Source organism: Chaetodon auriga, chromosome 12 (assembly GCF_051107435.1).
Source record: "Chaetodon auriga isolate fChaAug3 chromosome 12, fChaAug3.hap1, whole genome shotgun sequence".
In the NCBI taxonomy this organism is placed as follows: Eukaryota; Metazoa; Chordata; class Actinopteri; order Chaetodontiformes; family Chaetodontidae; genus Chaetodon; species Chaetodon auriga.
In genome coordinates this window covers 24,307,744-24,330,190 of record NC_135085.1, presented here as the reverse complement: position 1 = coordinate 24,330,190, position 22,447 = coordinate 24,307,744, and the positions used below count along the sequence as shown (strand labels likewise).

The 22,447-nt window shown below is 47.6% G+C and overlaps 1 protein-coding gene across 5 annotated transcripts in view; it reads left to right on the top strand.

Annotated features, from left to right (window-relative positions):
• The window catches only part of LOC143329534 (disco-interacting protein 2 homolog C), a 152,917-nt gene that overhangs the window by 96,809 nt on the left and 33,661 nt on the right, over positions 1-22,447 (top strand). For 4 of the 5 annotated variants that reach the window (XM_076745498.1, XM_076745495.1, XM_076745497.1 and 1 more), the window contains exons 4-9: positions 800-925; positions 5,911-6,243; positions 13,971-14,129; positions 15,658-15,777; positions 16,865-17,062; positions 21,408-21,499. In XM_076745498.1, the coding sequence (XP_076601613.1) occupies positions 800-925; positions 5,911-6,243; positions 13,971-14,129; positions 15,658-15,777; positions 16,865-17,062; positions 21,408-21,499 (1,028 nt within the window). Of the gene's footprint in view, positions 1-799; positions 926-5,910; positions 6,244-8,767; positions 8,858-13,970; positions 14,130-15,657; positions 15,778-16,864; positions 17,063-21,407; positions 21,500-22,447 lie in introns of all 5 variants that reach the window. The other variant, XM_076745499.1, reaches the window with a different exon arrangement.

Genomic DNA, 22,447 nt, shown 5'->3' with positions numbered 1-22,447 from the left:
TGGGTCCCAACATGGGGGTCCGGCCCCTCCAAAGGCTCACCAGATACATTTGAGGGGGTCATGAAGGGATTAATGGAGGAGAGGAAAAAGTTACGATGCTCAGATCTCTTTCATTTTTCTGTTTCTTTTCTCTTTTTTAAGAAAGCTCAGATAATTTATGCCTTGTTTTGAGGAGAAGACAAAAAGGTTTTAATCTGTGATAATGCAGTACAAGTATACGTTTATTGTCTTCATTGAAAAGTAACCAACTGTGAAATGTACAATATTTGCCTCTGAAATGTAGCGCAGTACAAATATAAGCTCAGTGATGGTGAGAAAGATATTCAGGTCAGTGAAAGAATGATTTTCATGTTAATAGACCAATACTCAAGGACCGCAGCAGTGTGTGTCAACCCATGTATTGATAATCAGGGATACAACGCAGCCTTTCCTCAGGTGAGCCATCATGTTTGCAGGTGTGTATTTCCTACCTGCAGTGCAGCCTCTGGTCTCAGTTTTCAATGGAGTGTATACAAAATCATTTTTTACTGTATAGAAATGAAATGAAATCAACGGCTTTCTAGCAATTAAAAAGGTTGTAGCGTGGTTTGGGAATAGCCAACATTAATATCAAGTATCCTGGAAAACTCTCCACTGAGGAACAATAGAAGTCATTCTTCATTCTTCTTCTGCAGTTTTCAGCCTTTAGCTGAACGTGTCCAGGCTTGGCTGTGTGATGATTCACTGTGAGCGCTGGAAGTTGAAGTTTAGAAAGATAAATCTGACCTGACCTTGAAATCTGCTGTATGTGTGTCTCCAGATGTGCACACAGAGGCAGTGCAGGCAGCCCTGGCCAAGCACAAAGAGAGGAAGATGGCAGTGCCGATGCCGTCGAAGCGCCGCTCGCTGGTGGTCCAGACCTCAATGGATGCCTACACGCCACCAGGTAAGACAGAAAACACTGCTGTCACAGGTCCGCAGTGAGCACGGACACAGCTTCAACTCCATGGACATCAGGTGCTTTAGTTCTGCCAAACACGATTAAAATGAAATCTGGAAACTCAAGAATAATAAAAACTTCAGCTGTGTTCGCAGCAGCACAACGTTCATCGCACACCGGAGAACGAATCAGCTGTTCGGATAAAAAAAAAAACTGTCAGCCTCAGCTCCACAGTGGCAGGTGTACTGAAGCTAAGCTAGGCTACGAGCTGAATGCTAATGTTCAACTTGTGCCTCAAGCCCAGCTAATGTTAGCATGTTAACTTACCCGTTAACTACAGGCTGTTGACATGCTTATGGTTAGCATTTAGCGTTTTCTAGCATGCTAACTGCAGCAAGGTAGCAGCCATTAGAATGTTAACATGCACACGGTTAGCATAATAGCATTTTGATGCAACATGCTACATTTAGCAGGCACAGTATTGGCTTGATAGATAGAGGTACCGTAGAGCCTCGCTGCTAGCATAGCTAAGAAGCACATGGATGAGCGCTGACAGACTCCCAGAGACGTCTTTCTTTGTGCATCACTGGGACCTTGAAGCTTCTTTTGACTGTTTTAACAGCTACAAAAAGGCTGTGGATGTAGAATCTGAAATGTCAATGTTTTATACTTCACGTGGACTCGCACTAACTGTCACGTCCTTCTGTCCCAGTCGGACACTGAAGCTGTCACTGAAGTTAATCAGTCATTCAGCGAGTCTGTCGGGCTGCTTCCTCGATCGTGTGTGTGAATAAAGAACATTTTTATTTCATGTTTTGATGTATGCATGAAAGAGAGACAGAGATCAGTTTGTATGAGTGTATAAAAGCTGCTGCAGCAGCCCATGTGGCCGCAGCATCGATGTCCTCCTTGTGTCGGCGGCGTTGGCCGATGATTGAATTGGACGAGTCTGCATTGACTGTTTCCTGGAGATTGATGGCTGCTCTGCTCCGTGGACCAACCGGAAATAGCCGACCATCACGTTGGACTGTCACGGCTGCGAGAGAAGAGGAAGTGCTTTATTACACTTCGCTGCTTTGGCATTTTAAGCAGATTATGGTTTTGGAAGTTGAAAAGGCTAACCTTGGAAAATAGATTTCTGTCACGTCTGTCGTCGCTTCGGTCAGCCGCGAGCTCTGGATGTCAGAAAGCGCGAGGGTTTAGTGACACGACGGGCAGAGATTATTCATTCTGCGTGATAACAAAATCCATTTTGTGTTCTGCTCTGATGAGTTTGGATGACTTGACGGCAAAAAGCTTTGTTTTGTAAGCCTCAAAGAGTGAAGACATGAATAAAACTATTTTTATGCAGTCAGCTGAGACCATGATGCACTGGTTATCACTGGCTGTAATGATGTTATATCACTCACTGTGGACACTCAGGTACACTCACCTAGTTTGAATTAGTTCATCTTTATGGTGCCAAACCAGGCCTGCTGTTAAAGGGTCACAAACAGAAACTAATCAGGTGCAGTAAAAGCAAAGATGCTCCAGAACACCTGCGGTGCACGTCGGATGCCTCTCTGGACCCCTCATGTCTCCAAAACTCGTCCTGCACATCAAAATGAGGAAATCATGATGCAGGAAAGCCGGTCACCTCGAGAGCATCCTGATATCTGCGTCTGAGCCCGGATCGACGTGTACATATATTCCATTAATGGAAAGTGGAGCGGTCATAAACCAACAGAGGGCTGAACCCGCACGAACCAGAACAAGTGCAGACCTCAACCGCCTGCAATAAACCAAGAATCTGCAATTTACAAAATGTGCCGTGCAGCTGTGATGTATTACGAGGGGATACTGCCGTGTCAGTGACTTCCCCCTCGCTTATAAAAGAGGCCATTACAGTTTTTATGTCCAAGTCTTTTCCCACCGGCTGAACTCAAACTTACTGAAGGACAGAAGCCCTGCAGAGGATTCACTTCAATCGATGTGGATCCATTTGTAGGTTTTTCATGGCTGGATCTCCTTTAGGCTTTTATTGTCTCCTGACCTCATGTATGCAGGTGGCATCAACCCCACAAACCTCCCTCACTTCCTCTCCACATCTGTATGATTGAGTTATGAAGACGGATCTGAAGCTTCCTTCATGTAACCCGCCAGTCAACCTGCCGCCTGCTCCTCTGACCTCTGATGAACATGAAATGTCTACGTTAGATATTGCCTCTCTTTAAATGTGCACAGCCGATTGCATCCCTGTTGCGTGCGAAGCCGATCTGTCCCGGGCGGGTGGCGGTGGCAGCCATCCGTGTCTTTATGGCGCTGGTGTCAGTTAACGAGTGTTAATGAGGCTGTTATGTCTCTGGCTGCAGGGTCGAGATCCACTGAACGAGGCCTGATTTAGACTGACGGCACCAAGTGTGAGCAGCCAGAGATTAACTGTGAGGGTGTTTTATTGGATCGAAGCAGATTGTACAAACAGCGCTCCCTCGTGATGTCTGACAACCTTCAAATGTCCACGTCAGGACCCATTCTCACCTCCGTCCTGCTCTTCCTCCTTGCCAGTCTTCCTCTGTCTTCTCCGTTCTTATTTTCCTTCTTCTGCTCCACCTCAGCCAAAACGAGCTGGAGGTTGAATTTGTTTGTTTATCGAAATGATTACCACACGTGTTTGTTCATCTCTCGGTTCTTTCTGTGGCTCTCAGCTTGCAGCCCGCTGGTTCCTACCGAAGATCTAAATCTTTACAAACACCCTAAAAGCCTCATGAATTTCCTAAAACAGCTGCTCACTGTAGCTTTCATCAAACAGGACGAAATTGTGCATTTGTCTGGGACTATTTTCAGCAGCGGATTAATCCACATTTGGTGCTGCAGTTTGTTTTGTGGCAGCAGGACGGTGTGTGTGTGTGTGTGTGTGTGTGTGTGTGTGTGTGTGTGTGACAGAATAAACTACAGCGTGTGTGTTCACGGTGATGAAGGAACATGTCAGCCAGTGTAACAGTGAACACATACATGCAACACTTAACCGCCGCTAACAGAAACCCCTCATGAGTGGACAAACCCGCTTTCTACGTACACGACACGTTCACATGCAGCTTGTCTGTGTACCCTGAAGGCATCACACACAGAGTAGTACTGCATGGACACACACACATCCAAGTTTTACACAAAGCAAGGTAAACAAGCTCACACGTGACTCACACAGAGAGCCACACGGATTTAGAAAGTGCATGCATCCTGAGGGAGCAGTCACACACACACACACACACACACACACACACACACACACGCACGGCCGCCTGTCTGCCGGCGCGGTTCACTCGAGGACGGCCGAGTCGCGTGCTGCCGAGCGGCGTGTCGGATCGTGCAGAGATGACAAGCGAGGGAGGACTCTGATGTGCTCCTCATTGGCTTCTGACTGATTTCTACAGCTGCGTTTTCTCACTCTCTCGATGCATCATCACATTAATCTCAGCCTGACGAGGAGCCGCCGCGTCGCCTCAGGAGCTCGCTCTTCTCTCTTTGTGTCTGCTCATTTCATGAGATTCCCGGGTTGCCTGGCAGCGTCTTATTTTCGTCGACATGTTTGTGTTTTGTCACTCGCAGTCTCCTCGGGCTCCCGCTGATAACGAGGCACTGATGTGCCAAACGAGAGTCCACTCCCACGGCGTTTCACACCGCACGTGTACGTTGTAATCCACGACGAACAAGAATGTCGACTTCTGGAGTTAAAGTAACCGAAGAGGGGAAGATACAGAGAATATAAAACCCACTGCTGCATTGTTTTCACTGTGTGTTCAGTGAATGGAAATGTTAAATAAAGGTTTGGGGGTCAAATTCATCCACACGTGCTCCATGCTAATGTTATGAGCGGCGGTTAAGCTTCAGCGTGGTACAGCAACGTAAAAACACTCATTCAGTCATAAAACCGTTGTTGGTGCTCAGTCTGTTTATTTTAGGGGTACTCATAGTATTATATTTATCAATTTGTGCTAATGAACCCACAGATAATTTGATGAGCAGCGGCAGCATCAGTCCTCTGTTGGTGTGTACACATGATGCGTTCAGGCACAGTACTGAGCGTAGGTCACCTGCCAATTGACCACACTTGGAGTCCGTTGTGTAAAGTCGCTGTAGTTCCACCTTAAAATGAGAAAATAGGCTTCAAGTGGAAATATATGCATGTGTGTCGAGTGAGTGAAGCCAGTTCAGAGCTGTATTGATTAAAATAGAAAGTTTTCTGTTCTGTCAGACGTGTGTGAGATGGACGACGGGGTTCAAACACCTTTACCTTCACCAGACGGTCAACTTTACAAGGCGATGATATGTCAGTGTGCAGTTGTTCGAAGGTGTTACACTGCCCCCAAGTGGACAAAAATATTTATTTATGGGACAGCTTGGCTCGAAAAGTTGACATAAAATTGACATTAGACGCTAAAGTTACCGTGTTGGCAAACAAACGATATCGAGTCAGATCACTTCATAATCAACAGCTACTAACTAATAACACTTTCCCAGTGTTGGCTATCATTATGTGTGTGTTATGTTACAATTCATCTGATTAATATTAGCTGTTCCAAGCCGTTAGCCTGTTAGCTATTTGGCAGCGCACACACACGCACACACGCTCAGGCACATGTACACAGCACCTGTGTGTGAGAAGTGGGTCAGCCTTTGTTCACATCATTCATATCACCACCATCAGCCTCATAGCCACAGGCGCTATGGAAATCACATGTAAAGCACACACACACGCACACACACACACACACACACTTCTTTAGCTTTCAAAAACAAACTCCAGTCCATTGGCTCCCTGCAGCGACTCTGAGCAGATGGGAGCTGAAGCCCTTCCAGGCTGCCACAGACGTGATGTTTCCGTCTGACTCTGAAAGCAGCTTCTTATATGTGGGGCTCAGTTTTGTTATTGTGCTCTGACGGGGCTTAAAACTTGATTCATGGCTCTATTTCACGTATTTAATGTTCCGCTTCACGTCCATTTTCCTACGCAGATACCTCCTCGGGCTCAGAGGGCGAGGGACAGGGCGACGGCGATGAAGAGGAGGGAGGAGACTGCGAAGAAGAGGATGGAGGAGGCGGCGGAGGAACCTCGTCCAGCCGCGAGGGGAGCATCAGCATGGAGCACTGGATAAGCCGGGCCATCCACGGCACCTCCTCCACCACCACCACCACCTCCTCCACGGCCTCTTCCTCCTCTTCCTCCACACGGAGCGGAGGCAGCGGGGCGGCCGGCGGCAGGCTGGCCGACGTCCTGGCCCAGCACGTGCACATCTCCGCCCACCACCACCTCCGACACCACCGTCCTCACCACCACCACAAGACAGGTAAGAGGTCAGGACTCAGCAGTGGTTCAGCGGTCTCCTGTTAGATCACAGACTCCTTTAGAAAGACCAGGAGACCAGGAACGGACTCCTTAAACCGTCTTAGCCGAGCAGAGTTCCAGACACCATATTCAGAGGTTTATAAAGACCTGAAGACACCGTTACTCAACTCCTGAGACCCTCAGCAAGAGCTAGCAAGATCAACTTCTGCTACTTTTACCAAAATCCTGGAAAGTCCCTCAGGAGAAAGCAAGGGGCTCCGAGCCAAGTCCCGACCCCCTCAGCTAGGTTTTGAAAACTTATACAAAATCCAGCTAAATATACGAGCCGAATACAGACACCTGAAGTAAACAGCAGCATCCATTTCACATCCATTCTGATGAAATCCAGACCCAACGGCTGTTTTTTTGTAGTTTTCTGAAATCCCACGCAGATTTCATCATGTCAAACGTCACATTCGGCTTCTGGTTCAGTTAAAGGTGTTCACGTTCGTGTGCGTGCGTTCAGAGCGAAGGTTGGCGACGTGAGAAGATGCCTCGATGCTGCTTTCAAGCTCATTTAAACACAGCTTTAATCCCAAAGCCATGGAAAGCTGTCGTATTGTCGTAGAGTTCACACACCGAGGCAGAAAACTTTCAAAGGAGTTTATAACCGAAGAACCAAAGAGATGTGAGCAAACCCTCAGATTAAAGCAGTCTGTTGTCTCTATGTCTGTAAATATATTGTTAAATTCAAGGTATAAACAGTGCATGACGCACAAACTATTCCAGAATTTGCTGAAGACCCCCTGGAGGTCCCTGAATCCCAGTTTGGGAACGACAAGGCCGAAAACTGCAGCAGAGCTTCGAAGCTCGTCTGACTTGGTCTTTAAATAAAACAACTATCCTCGAGTTTGTTTAGTCGTCGGTGAAGTCGAGAGGTTTCTAATAAAAGTGTGTTTGGCTGGGAGGACTGTGTGTGTGTGTGTGTGTGTGTGTGTGTGTGTGTGTGTGTGTGTGTGTGTTTGTGTGCGTGTGTGTGTGTGTGTGCGTGTGTGTGTGTGTGTGTGTGTGTGTGCGTCGTTGGACGGTCGTATCTGTGTGTGAACGCAGGTTTCCCTGTTTTCACTCTTTACTGTGTTTCTTGTGTCTTCCTCAAACGTCTTTCTTTGCTCTTTCGGTTTTGTCGACGCACCTTTTACTCCTTCGCTCCACAGATCGGCGCCCTTTGAAAACGTGACCGTGAATCAGACGGACATCTGTCATGATGTTCTTTTGTCATGTTTTGTCTCTACGCAATCAGTTTCATCCAGAAGTGGCACAGAGATACAATATTTGGTATTTTGACAGAACTCTTGTGTGGGTTTACTTGTGTTTAGCGTCCCAGCGTTTTCTGGAAGCTGGGTTTTCTAATGTTATTCTAAAGATAAGACCTTTTTCACTCATCCACAGAGAAAACAAGGCGGACATGTTGTGACAGTTAATGCCTGAACTCGACCATACGAGCACACCTGCATGGCTGAATGTTCAAAACACGCAGCACATGAGTGAGAGTGAAAAAGTGGCTGTTTGCTGAGGCGGCGTCATGGCTGAACGCTCTGGCGGCGGCAGGTTTGTTTTCATGCTGGTGCTGTTGGTATCCAGCTCTGAACACGAGGCGTGGACGGACACGGAGGGAGCCCCCGCAGCTCCGCCCAGCCTCATCCAGCTCCTCATCCAGCTCCTTCACATGTGACAGGAGAGGTTCGTGCACGCTGCCGTTAGCTGGTGTGTTTGTTTGGGCCTGTTTCCACTGGTTTCCTGTGTCAGCAAAGAGATGTTTCATGGGGAGCAGCCGCTGAAAGCATGAGGCAAGAAGGCAAGAAAAGCCCAAACTGTCTGCATTAGATTCAGTTCACTGAAACATTTAAGTGATTTTACATTATTGTTGCCTCATTGTAGCGTCTCATGGAGGACAACAGCAGCATCTGAGAAGATCTGCGTCAAGCCTCCGTCCAAATTTAGCTGAAGTTTTCATCAGATTTCCCCAAATCGTCATAAGAAAGTGTTAATGCGTGTTTCCATTCGCTCCAGTTCTGTGAATACGAGGAGGCATCGAGGGATTCTCCAGAGGAAGAGTCTGTGTGATGGAAAGTGTGGCAGTGAAACGTCAAAAGTGATGGAAATCCGGTTTGTTTCACGCATTAACGTGATCTGCTGCTCCACTGCACTTCGTCGCATTTAGTTTTGTAGTGATGCAGCTTTTCCACAGTTTTTTGTAGGAATGCTCATGAAAACAGGAGTAGAAAGGCATTCAGAAGAGACCTCCCCCGGCGCGGCATCAGGAAAGTCTTATCTTACCTCATGTGACACAGAGACCGCCTGTAAAGACAAATGATGGCGTCTGATGTCCACTGATGTCCCAGTTTACTCAGTTTTAACGTAGATTTGTCTTTTAAGGACGTAAACCTGACCTGTGTGAAGACGCTGGCGCTCCAAACTTCGTGAATGACACATAACTTGACACCCCTTTTCAAGACCCCCCTCCCCTTCTTGTTCCTCACATGCAGGCCTTTTAACCCACCTCTCCTTGAGGAGGAGGAGGAGGGCGGTGCCGGCTCGTACGGTAGAGAACGGGAACTCTGGGCCACGACGCTCCGGTAAGTTGAGATGGGAGCATGGCTGGCAGAGGCCCGTAGGCGGGCCGAGGCTGCTGCCATCCCTCAGCTCGAGGCAGGGATGTGGTATCTCCCCCCAGTGCCCCCCTTCATATGCTTGCTGTTGGAGTCGTGCCCCTTTTTGTTTGCCCCCTGCTGATTGAATTTGTGCTTACACGTGATTAGAAAACATGGCGATGCTAACCTGCCGGGCGTAGCATTGAGCGGCGTTGTAGTTGCATGGAAGCGATGTGTCTTTGTGTGGATTTAAAGCAAAAAGCTGCTTTCAGCTTTTTAGAGTGCGAATTGTTGATGAGGAAAATCAACAATGCTTTTAAGAGGCTGCACAGCAGCTCGTATGAATAAGTCCTCCTTCGTTTCAAGGTTACTCTGTTTGGTGTCGTTCATTGATTTGGCTAATTATGCAGCATGTTTTTGGTTGTTTGCTCAGCGAGAGGCAATCTTCTTTCAAAACGGCTTTTCATCTAAGCCAGAAAGCAGATGGCAGTGGAATGTAGGCTGTCCGCCTGCTTCCTCCCTTCCAGTTTTGTGTTAATCTGTATTTTAATGCGGTATTCTTAAAATCTGCTACCTGGAATCACAAACACCGCATCACAGAACTGAACCGCTGCCTTTGTCTGCTGAATGAAGACCCTCGAACAGCCGGACTTGTTTTATTCTTCTACATTTCGACACACACAACCCGAAGACTCGGTCAGCCGACTGGATGCTTGGCACGTGAAAAGGCAGCAGCTGACAGTCTCATTCCCTCAAGTGGTTCCCTCCGTTTCTCTTAGATTGCTTGAGGATGCAAAGCGAGCGAACAGTGAGCGCACACTTAAAGAAAAGGCACAAGAGCAGACCTTTAATCAGCCATTCATCACTGTCAGAAAAAAATACGCCCTGAATCCATTAACACCGTCCTGGAAGCGCTCCCATCTTCATCGTAATTAAGGCTGCCGTCTGGATGAGGCCCGATGGGATTGAGCTGTAGCTTAGCCTCGCTGTCAGCGCCGCGTACCCGCCGGGGGAACGCTCTGCGGCTCTGAGGAATAACAGGTCAGCAGTTTGGGAGCAACACATGGTTCCTGGATGCTATTCATCAGGTGTGTTGAAACACTGTTTTTGCTGCAGGTTCATCGTGAATGAGATGGAAAATTGATTTTCTTCCAGAGGGAAGTTTTAGAAGTCCTGCCTGCTTTCTCTTGAGGTGCAGCTTCTCTTTCTAAAGATCGCCGCTCGACAGGATGGAGCTCTAAAGGCCCGCTCCAGTGAAAATCAAGTTTTTTATAACACGAAGTCCTGCCAGAGTCCAGGTATGAAAGGTGATGCTGTTCTCTGCTCACCAAGCTTTTTCTGTTTAAGCTCCAAACAAGCCGAACCAAAGAGTCACGAAAGAGATTTATTTTGGGATGTGTAACAGTTCTGCAAGGCGCTGACGACCGAACGACATGTTCTGTAGTTTCATTGGCTACTCGAAGCATCGGCCGTCTTCAAACTCGGCTGTGATTGGCTCTTACAGAAGAGGAATCAGACTGTTATTGGCCGCTGTGGTTGCTGCATATGGCAGATCGTGATTGGTCAAGTGAGTGATTGTTTGAAACCCGAGTCTTCTGTTTCCTGATTGGCTGGCTCACACATCCACAGGAGCGGGTTACGGCAGGTAATGGAGACGTTTGTCCTCAGGGGGCTTGAACATGTGACCTTTCAGCCATCTTTACCCACCAATCCACCTTTAAACCCCACTTGACCCATGCAGGGAGACGGAGCGCGCCGTCCCTGAATCACCTCCCTCAGCCGGCCTGATTGGTATTCCAGCAGCGAGGAGGCATTCATCATCGTCCTCATCATCCACACATCATCATAAATACATCCTGATGAGGTCACTGGATGCACACACGCACACACACATTCCCAGACAGATAAACAACACGCAGCTTCAGAGAGCGCATGTCTGGTCGAGTGCAGCTCAGACAGACAGCCCAGATGTTGCAGAGACAGAATACCCAGCATGCTACAGTAATTAGCATGCCTGTGCTGCGTGCTGCAGGATTGATATGCAGTCCATGTCTGGAGAAAGAATTCTGTTTGGTCTCGGCTGGCTTTGGCTCGGCGCTGCGCTGGGAATCATCTCCCTCTCCCCTTCTTTCTCTGTTTTTCTCTCACTACATATATATATATATATATATTTTCCAAAATCAAGTTCAGTTTGAGTCAACTTTATTGACATGAATGAGTGGAAGAGACATAAAAGGAATAGAGCAAGCTTCTCCGAAAAGCATCCCAGTGCAACAAAAAGTAGAAAGCCACAGAGCTGCAGATAAATAGATATCAAGAGACGCCACAGAACGTGAACATTAAGTTTGATCAGGTAGCTTAAATCTGGTGAATTGAAGTGCTTTTTTAATCACGTGAATTTGGCCTAAAAGTCTTCTTCTTTAGTGTAAATTACGGTTGAATTAATAATCAGCACGCAACACAAAGTAGGCACGGTGTACATGTATGTGTTTTCATTACACAGTCGTCTAACTGTCCTCCTACAAGCACTTCATCTCCCACAGACAACAAGCAGTGATGAAATATTAAGTAAGAGGGGGACCAGAGAAAAACACGTCTTTGATCTGTCGCCGGCAGTTTGCTGAACAATGCGCGTTGAAGTCCGTTCAGCTCTGCTGGTTCGAGCAGGAACTAGAATTAAGTCCACAAAGTAAGAGCAGCAGTGAAAGCATGACATGTGGTGGGCATCAAATGTGAATCACAGGCTCTTAATGAGAAAAGAAACGGCCGAAAAGCCTAAAGCCTCTAAAAAACACTTGAATTATCTTAAAAACTAATGTGTCATTAAGTCGACACGGCGCCTGTTTTGTTTTCTTCTTGTTTGCACTCGCTGCAGCTCCAGAGCAGAGCGGCGGCGGTCAATGAAGACTGTCCTGACTCCACAGGTTCAGCCATCAAAACATGAAAATATCCGTGACCAGAGAAGTGAATATTGAAGGATGAAAACATGCTCCAGACTGTTTAAATGAAACCCATCGATTCTCTTCAAAGTGACGAATTCAAAGCCTCTTTTCAACATGTAGAAAAGATGATGTAATGAGGTTTCTTCCATCCGTTTGAGTCTCGTGCTCATCAAATAGTTTCATTTTTAAAGCAGTAATCATCAGTGGATTCAATTACAGCCTGGTGATGGAGAAGTGCCGTCTTTGTAAACACGAGCAGCACTTCAGAATAAAAGCGTTCAAATGTGCCTTTTCACTGCGGAAACCTTCCCGCTGTGAGGCGCAGTGGGCTGAAGTGGTTTGATCTGCTTCATGTTCTGCTCCTTGACTTAAGCGCGGGAGCTCCGCGTGGGGAGCCGAGGGGGACTCGGGGAGCACGGAGCCGAGGGTTCTCCTTAAATCATCCCAAGTCGTGACCTCTCTCAGGATGTTTCAGACGTAGCATGAAGCGACGAGGCACACGCAACCTCTTAAATGTGACTTTGCTGGGAGAAAATTCCAAAATCCTGCAGCGTTTTTGTCACCTGAACAAGGCGAGCTCCACTTTTGTTGTCAGGCACCTGCAGCAGCAGCAGGGTTCTCGTGTCTTCAAGCACTTGGACTTCAAGCGTATCATGTCCCTCCAAAGTAAAACCTCAAGTTTTCCATTCAAAAGCATTTTTGATCCTCGTGAGCTCTGCGGTTGTTCTCTGTCTGAACCTGGAATATGACCTCCAGGGATCAATTAAGCAGCAATTAGAAAGAGCCTCCTGAAGGTCCAAAGCCCTGAATCTCTCCATGAAGGACCACAGAGAGCATTGCAGCCCTGTAAGCAGAGACTATAAGATCAATCCTAACATGCTAACACTGCTAATGCAGCAGTCGCCCGGTGCAAATGACAAACAGAGTATAAACACAGAGCCCTCGCCTTCATGGGGATGAAGCTCTGTTGAGTTGAATTGATGGGAACTGAAAGCTGAAGGGACAGTAGACGACGCAGCAGGCTGCACCTACACACATCCCCATTTAGATTCAGCACATCTTTCTCCCTGCGTCATTTCATGCTCCGACCACTCAAAGTAAAGAATCCCCGGGGCAGAACAGTAAACACCGTTTGATGTCGTTGAACAGCAGCTGAGCCTCGTGAAAGAGGTAAATGGGAAAAATGTGAAGCATGGTGGGAGCTTTGAAACACCACGCGCACCAGATAGGCTGAAACACCATCTAAATGTAGCACAAAACAGGGAGAAGCGACCTGAAAACGAGCGCTGAGGTGTGGGCGTTGATGGGAATGGAGTCGTTCTTTCCCTCGGAGGAAGGCGGCCGCGTCTCAGACGGGAGGTTTGTGGAGGTGGTGATCCGTGAGGAAACGACTGCAGGACTCTGAGGTTCTGGTTCTGCTGTCGAGGCCCGAGCGCATTTTTCCTGAAAGTCGCAGTCGCAGATCATCCACCAACGAACTTTTTTAATTTCCTCCTGCTGACTCTTTGTGTTTTTTTTTCTAAATGATTCGATAGATGTACAGATGTTACAGCACCTGGAATTCATCACCAGGAAACTGTTCTGTAACCACATCAGCTCGCAGTCCGTTAGAGGGTAGCATTCATTATTTATGAGGCTGATAGTAAAGACCTGCATCCAGAGGATTACACCGCTTTAACTGCTGCAAGTTATTGACTTTGTTCTTTTTCTCGTATGTTTCTTACTACCTTTGTGTTAGTTTTTCCGACATATTACAGTTATATTCCAGCTTTTTTTGTTTACTGTAGCCTCGACATAACCTGGTCTGTATGGTAACACCGTGATGCAGCGTGCACGTCTCAGGCATCAGACAGGCGCTCGTTGTGATCTATGCAGCCGCTCTCTGCAGGCTCACAGCTCATGAGGTTTACGCACACTGAAAAGGCTCTTAATAAGTATATTTCTCTACATTTTGCAGCCAAGGTGCAGCAGAGTGTGCTGCTCTCTGGACACACACACACACACACACACACACACACACACACACACACACACACACACTGCAGCGACAGCCCACCGTCGCTGGACTGATCTTTTCTCGCCTGTGTTGAATCAACATTAAAAAGCTGAACTCACTAAGAGATCTCATCACATTGCTGCATGTTTTCACATCCCAGAGAACCACTCTGCCCCTCCAGATGTCACCGGCTACACCAACAGCACCGCCAACGCCGCCACCGACGGGATCCAGGTGGAGAGAGCCCCGGGCGCCGGCCCCGCGGCCCAGAGACAGACGCCCAAGTACGGCAACGCCGAGCTGATGGAGACCGGAGACGGTGAGTCGGGGGAGAAAATACAGACACGCTAACAAAAAGATGTTCTGTAAACGGTTTAGAGAAGTTTCCAGGATGATCTTTTTCACGCCTTCAAACTTTAAACATTGTTGGACTTAATGACGACAGTGTTCGCATGTTTCCAGCTTAGTTCGCGTTTAATCTTCAGACAAAAACAAATATGATTCATAAATGTGAAGAGGCAGCAGGCCTCCCGTTGAATTATTCAGTGCAGATTTTAATGCATTTAAAGTGTAAACAGCAGGCGTTGGGGAGATTTAATATCAGCTGTTTGTGTTGATTCAGACAGGCACTGAGTTGTGATGTCACATGACCTCTCAGCATGTGGCTCAGCGGCAGGTGAATCCAGCCTTTGGGTGCTGTTGTACCAGCGAACACTGAGAAACGATCACTTTGTCTTTGCAGCTGTTGTGTTTGTTTGTCTCAGGCTTGCTCAGCAGCCTCAGGCCTGAACGTGGAGGCCTCACATGTTTAGTCTGACGGGAAGAAAGAGCCTCTGAGGTGCTTTTACACAAGACGCACCTAAGGGAGTGCCCCGCCACCCTGCGAAGGAAACTCATTTCAGCCGCTTGTATCCGGGACCTCGTTTATTTTAGTTTATGGTCATGACCCAAAGTTCATGACCACTCTTGCAGCTTTTCTTCACGTATTATAAACGTTATTTACGATATTCCCCTTTAATTTCTGCTCCATCCGGCTCGGCTGCCTTTGCACACACTCCCGGTATGTGACAGTGCTGGCTGCTGAAATGTGTTCGGACTAAATGCAAAGTGAATTTCGGAGGCGAGGCGGTGACATATCAAATCAGTGCAGACGTGAGTGGGCGAGAAATGAAGCAGAGGCGTGTCCATGAAAGTCGAAAATACTTCAACGCAGTGAATCACACAACTTCTACTGTGATTCATCAGCATGTAAAGAAAAGCAGAAAATGCTGTAAAATGAACATTTTTGACTTCTTTTGACTTCATTTTCATGCATTCTGCAAACCTTCTCCAAAGTGTTCTTCGTTTTATTTGGTACGTGATGAACCAGCACCAGCTCCTGACTGACTTCCAGAGACGCCTCCTGCCTCCATCAGCTCCGACACTTGACGCCTTCTTCCTCAGGCGTCCAAACCTCAGTTCTGTCTTCAGCTCCAGCCAAAGCATCTGTTTCCAGATGTCGGCACTCAGGCTTCCACCCCACCTCTCCGTCTCAAAGCGCCGCAGTCGGCGAGAGTCGGGTTAAAATCAGCCTTAATGAAAGAGCGATTTGTTTCCACGTCTCTCCCGTCGCCGGGTGTCACGCTCAGCGGCGTTCTGCTGATTGCTCACTTGAGGAAAGGTGCCACTTCAATGTCTCTTTAAAACTTGGGCATGTTTTTCTGCGCCGCAGACGAAGCGGCGGGCTGCACTCAGGATGGAAGCCACGGCCGCTTCAGCTTCAGCCGTGAAAGCACAATTAGGAGTTCGGTCTTGGACCTGTGCATTAATACTGTGTGTGTTTGTGTGTGTGTGTTCGTCCTCTGCAGGTGTTCCAGTCAGCAGCAGAGTTTCAGCCAAAATTCAGCAACTCGTCAACACTCTGAAGAGACCCAAACGGCCGCCGCTGAGAGAGTTTTTTGTTGACGACTTCGAGGAGCTCCTGGAAGGTAAGAACTCCCTTTATGTTCTGAAAGGCTTGAAGTTGGGTCTGATGTGTCTTTTTAATCTGTTTTCAACAAGCTGCTCATGTTGAGATTAGACTCGCTGGTCCCTGGGATGGATCATAAACTGAACTGAGGCCTTGACCACACGTATACAGATATATTAGATATGAGATGTCGATATTTTCTCCCACACAACACAAACCTTCTTACCTTGGAGGGCCAAAAACAGAAATTTAATGGTGAACCACGGCCAAAAGCAAACAGATCCATCAACAGTACATGAAATACCAGAGAAGATCCTTCAGAGCATGCCTATTTAAAAAACAATCTCTTCTCAGTGATCTAAAACAATGTTGGTATGTGAAAAAGAGGCTGAAACAGAGGAAAATGTTTGATTTTTGCATAAACATCCATGAACTTGTGGTCGAGGCCCGAGTGAGACAGCTGGGAGGCTGTCACAGCTACATAAGATACACAAAGTACAGGCACATCTCCAGAGGACAGGCTGGGACAGACTCAGGATAATGGCCGTGCAGAGACAACGCTAACATGCTAACATGCTATCCTGCGCCATGGTAATGGTAACACATTGAAAACCAGTGACTGCTGTGACAAAGAAGTCTAACATAAATATTTCTTTTTGTTTCCGGTATTAAAAGAGTTGAATAACAAGCTCGGTTCATAGTGCCACAGAAATGTTACCAACATGATATTTTGCTTAATGAAAAGCTAAATCCCTCCCTGTGAGCGTCCTGTGATACAGCAGTAATAAAAATATGGAGGAGCTGCTGCATTAGTCATTAAATCACATACAATTAAACACATAATGAGGTCAAAATGAGTAAATGTCACTTGATTAGGGAGTCAGTGTGATGATGATGATGCTGTGTGTCTGTGCCGCTGAAGGCGTCGTTTCTTTTTAAAGTCACGCCTGATAAGTGAACGTTTCGGCGTGTGTGACCCCGGTCTGCTCACGTCCACACCAGGGTCCAGGTTTTGATCAGGTTTTGGACTGTGCCTGTTTTCTACGAGTGTGTTTGCTGCAGCACAAAGAGACACGTCGGCGTCCTCTTCTTTTATCCTCCTCCAGTCCAGCAGCCAGACCCCAACCAGCCCAAGGCCGAGGGGGCCCAGATGGTGGCCATGCGGGGCGAGCAGCTGGGCGTGGTGACCAACTGGCCCCCATCCCTGGAGGCGGCCCTGCAGAGGTGGGGCACCATCTCTCCGAAGGCCCCCTGTCTCACCACCATGGACACCAACGGCAAGCCGCTCTACGTGCTCACCTACGGTAAGAAAGTCAGTAAAAGCCTCTTCGATGCCGCTGCTGCGGTTTGTTCTCCAGCTGGACCTCGATCGTCACAGTCAATCAGTTCCCGGGATTCCGTCACTTCGTCCGATCAGTGCTAAAAATAGCCTTCGTCGTGTATGAACAGCAGAGGTTTTCTCTGAATCACTTCCTGTCTTTTCAGGACATATGGTGGCTTTCACAAGCTGATTAACTGAAGCACCAAACAATGTTTAACACCCGCTGTGTGAGCATAATTCCACTAATGGCAGCCAGACAGAGCGCTAAGCACATTAGCAAAGTGTGAAAAAGACGCTTTCAAGAAAGCTGCTGCGCTTCACAGAGAGGGAAAGTTTTCATCCCGGAGGCCACAACATGTTTTTAAATGAGTTTCTCTCTGAGGAAAATGTCCAGAGTGGCTCACAGGACACTCTGCGCAGGTCCTAATGTGTTGTTCTGGAAACTCTCTGCTGGCAGAACTGGAGAGAGAGTTAGCCACGATTCAGCCGTGGAAGTTGTGTTCAGTCTCTGGACTGATTTCACATCTGGACAGTGATCTGGCACAAACATCTGATGGCAACCAGCCTCCTCTCTTAGCTGCACTAAGGTGAATCTTTCAGCCACTAAATTAGAGTCAAACTACATGAATAGCATAATAGCATATTGACACAAAGACAGCATGTGAGCGTTAAAGAAAGGCTCAGGGACGTTTGACCTTGCAGATTCATTTACGTTACAAACCGTCTGCTTGCCACAATTATCAGTGAGGAAGTGTTGTATGATTAAAGCGTGATGTTGTGGCGGTGCGTTCAGCAGGCGTAGATTCCCACTCCAGAGTCCAACTGCTGCCTCACAGCGCACAATAAATCCACCTTTAGTCGTGAATTTCTCAGAAAACATATGAAACGCAGAGAAAAATAAGTCTTCAGCAGCCGGAGGTGAGAAGACAAACACACAGCGTGGTGAAAAGTAATATGAAATGCTCCAAATCGTGTATCAACCATGTCGCCTGCAGCGCCGCCATCATCCCCGCTCCCTGAACACACCGACTGAGTCACATCACGTCCTCACCCCCGGCTCGCCGCCGCAGTTTAAGTCTGTATTCAAATTGGAACAAACTCTTTTGTTCTGCGGCTGGAGGCTGCGCAGCCGAGTTATTCATCTCCCGCACGGCGGCGGACAAAATGGCTTCGGGTCCGGAGGGTGCGGAGAGATTTAGCCACGGTGAACAGAGCTGCTGGATTTAGAGCCGGACCTCCCCGCTGCACAGCGGAGAGAAAGGAGTGACTCCAACAGCACCTGAGCATGAACACGGCTCCTGTTCAGAGTTAAAACACACACTCACATCTTCACTCCAATGAATGACTGAATGAGGGTGGAAAGTAAAGTGAAAGGGTCAAAAAGGAGGAAAGAAAACTGAAAAGATGAAGGACAAAGGAACACATGTTCACCATTAACTCAGCACTTATTAGCTCTTAATCAGTCATGTAAAGCACTTATTCTGCATAACCATAGCACAAGTTCAAGTACATGAATCATGGTGTTGATAAACTAAGCCTAAACCCCAGAATGAGACATTGATAAGTGATTTATAATGATTGATAAACAGCCAATATGCTCCTAATAATAATGCTAAGAAGCTAATGGTTAATGGTGAAAATGTGCACCTTAATTTAAAGTGTGACTGAGTTTTTTATGATCTTATCTCATGTTGAATGTAAAATCTGAGTCACCAAAGTAGGAAGAAGTGGAATATTTCACAGTATGATGTACAAGTACTGCTGAGGTCGTGCTGTTCATGCACAAGTACACACAAACACTCCCACACACACCATCGTTAACAGAGGATTAACGTGAAAAGGCCATAACTTCATCCCATCTACTGTCTTCAAATAGGCGTACAGTTAGCGTGTGCGTGTGTGTGTGTGTGTGTGCGCGCGTGTGTGTGTGCGCGAGCGAGCGGACAAACTGATTTGTGAGGAATGAGCTCGCAGCTGATGATGAGGCGATATGAGCGCTCACCAGACTGTGAAATGTCTTCAGCCAGCACTCAGGAGTCCTCCACCAGAGAGACAACAACATGGTGAGAGTGTGTGTGTGTGTGTGTGTGTGTGTGTGTGTGTGGCTTGCAGTGCTGAATCTAAATCTCATCCTCTCGCTCTCTATCTTCCCCTATCTTCCAGTCCTGTGGTGCTTTCCCTTTGATGTCGGCCGACAAGGACAAACTTGTTTTGTTTCTTCCTGTCGAGTCGTCCTTCGCCCCCCCGAGAACACAGAGAATTCATGATACCGAATTCTCCCGCTGTCCTTAAACTCACCCCTCGCCGTGTTGTACTGCAGATACTCTGACATGATTGGCAGGAGAGAAACACGTTTGTGTCTGTAGAGGAAGTTTCAAACGAGCGTCTCGGGGAGCTCTGACCGTCTGATGATGGTATTTCTCTCCGAACCCATGAAGACATGTGGACGTCTGTCCCTCGTGTGGAGGAACACGAACGTTTCCCGCTCTGCGTGTTCTCATCTCCCTCTTTGATTGTTCTTTGTGTGCACTGCTGCTTTTGTTTGGAGTGTTTTCTGTCAGCTGACACGAGCTGTGATCAGAACTTCATCACCTTCTTTCATAAAGTCTCTGACCGGCTTTAATTAAGCTGTTAAAACATGTTTTACATCATCTAAGAGCCCTTAGCGTCTGCAGCGCGTCCGACCGAGCTGATCGCTGCCGTTCTGGTCAATGCGTGCACTCTACTGGTTGGACAGGAGCTTGTCTTGATTGTACTGGAAACGCACCCATTCATACGACAGTGTTAGGATACTGAAACAGCCCAAACTGTGTGCATTCGTCTGGACAGAGAACGGCATCAGTTGAAAGTCGTCGCTCAGTGTGTCAGTGAACATGTGACCTGCTGAAGAAGCACTTCAGTGTCTCATTTCAGGACTAAAGCACCATTTTCACTGAAGCTAGATGATTGTAGAGTTTCCTCCTCCTGTCCTCGGGTTCAGAGGACAAAAAGCTGCTGGATACGTTGAGTTATGTCATCCTAAAAACAAACCCTCTGATTGCATGTGGAGCTGCAGCTCTCTGATTTGGACTCGTCTGCAGTGAGCAGCAGAGATACTCTCTAACGTACCAGCAGGAATCCCGTCCTCTGATTGCTGAACGTGTTTTCCAGCCGGAGGATGGCTGCCTGTCACCTCCAGGGTGCCGCCTCGACTGCCGGCCCGTCTCATCCTAAAACTGATTCGGGGTCGCTGCAGTCGTTCCTCCGTCTGCAGGACAAATGCAAAGAAGAGCTGTGTGTTTACAGTAAAGTCCAGTATTCTCTCAAATCTAGTGAGTCACCGACGTCACAAAGTGTTCGTCTCATCAAAGTCTGCCAGCAGTTGCTAGGCAGATTACACTGAATTCTCCTTAAAGACGCAGATGGCTTGGTTTTGCAGCCCTTAACGCTGACCTTATCAAATAAAATCCTTTTTAGTCACTCTTTTTATAAGCTTTACTGTAAGTGAGTCGCTCAGTTTATTTCGTTTTCCCTCCTAACAGTCTGTTTCCCTGCTGGCGTCCCAAAGCGCTCCTTTTCTTCAATTCATTAGCTCTGACAAACATCAGAAAAACCTCATTTAGTGTGAAAAACAATGAGGAATTCACGCTGGATTGCTCATGCGTAATATCTGCGTCTGCCAGTGTGAAGTAGGAGAAAAAGCAAAGGGTGGAAATTGATTCCTTTGTTGTGAGTTACAGCGTTAATCGACGGCCGGCGGGTGAGATGAAACTGATGGGAGAGATCTGATGATACTACTGAACTAACATGTGCAGGGTTGATATTTAAAGCAGCGTCACGACCACAAACACCTCCTGTGAAGTGACAGATGTTTCTGAGTTCTTCCTTTTTAAGAAGTTTCCTGAAATTAAGATGAATCCGAAACGCTTTATCGCCGTCCTTCTGCACCGATGTCGCCTGTTGGACTTCCTCTGGTGTGCTGTGGTTTTCTCTGTGTGTGAAGTATCCCTGTGCGTGGATCTCATTATCTGCTGGATGTCCTGAAAGCGGTGTGATCATCTCCGTACCCGTCCACCCGCGAGGTGAAGCAGTGTGTTTTAACACTGAGCGCCATGTCAGGGCGGTAATTTCTTGCACATGTGGACTCGTGATGGCGTCCTTTGTTCTGCTGTACAAAGAAATGTGATCTTTTAATAAGACAGCGAACAGGCCGTCGACGCTCTGATGTCATAACCTGGCCTCTGTCCTGGACTCTGTCGTTTCAGACCATCTACAGAGATCTCTGTGGTTTCCTCCTTCTTCCTGCTTTGTGCTGTTTGATAATTCTTAAATGATTCTTTGTCCTTCAGGAAAACTGTGGTCCAGAAGTCTGAAGGTGGCCTACAACCTGCTGCACAAACTGGGAACCAAACAGGAACCACTCGTCAGACCTGGAGACCGGGTAAGTTAAAGACCGCCAAACCAAAAAAGAAAGAAAAGTTTGTAATATTTCTGATGCAGTTTGTGTGGAAGAGGTCGTCTGATAGAGATGCAGCACACCTGAAGGAGCTCATCACATCTGCAGGTGAAAGACACGACTTGACGTTTGTCTCACGCTGTGGACGCTGAGATGAGTCCTCCGGGTCGTCCTCAGATTATGGCAGTTTTCACGGGGACGGACTTCTTTAATGGAAAGAAGACATCTCTCTCTCCTCTCTGCCGCCTTCCTCGTGTCCACGAAGCAAACAAACCCAAACGATCTGCTCAGCGACTTGTTTACTGACGTCGCTTCTCAGGATTTTTGGCGACTCGACACACGACAGTGTTTTGAAACGGATGCCCGTGTCGTCCGGCGTTCTTTTCCTCGTCACTCTCTCTTCAGTCAGCTCTCCACACGCCTCCTCACACGCTCAGACGATCAGTGGAAACAGGTTCAGTAACGGTCCCACATGTGTCTGCTGCCATGTGACACCCCGACCGTCTCCGCTCTCCTTCGCCTCGTCCCGCTTTCATCTTTATTTTAAGCTCAATTTCCCGCTCGGCTGGAGGCCGAGTCGAGGCGGGCACGCTGCCAGGGCGTGTATTTTTATGGATCTCAGCCGGAAGGGTGTGTGTTTTAATTACTGTACGACTCCCCTTTCTGCCCGCAGCGTGAATTACAAACTCCTTTTTTACAGTTCGGCTTATAACGAGCTGCACGCGGAGAAATTACAGCGCTGCTGTTTTATTTTGACGGAGTCTTCGGGACGATTACAGAAACGAGTTCCACTGAGAAGGTGCTCAGAAGGCCGAGGAGATTTAATCGCACTAAAAGTGACACAGAACGTGATGCCGTATGAAGAAGCATCAGAGGTTGTGTATGTGGGAGAGCAGGCTCATAGTAAATGAACCCGGTGTTTCATCCACAGAT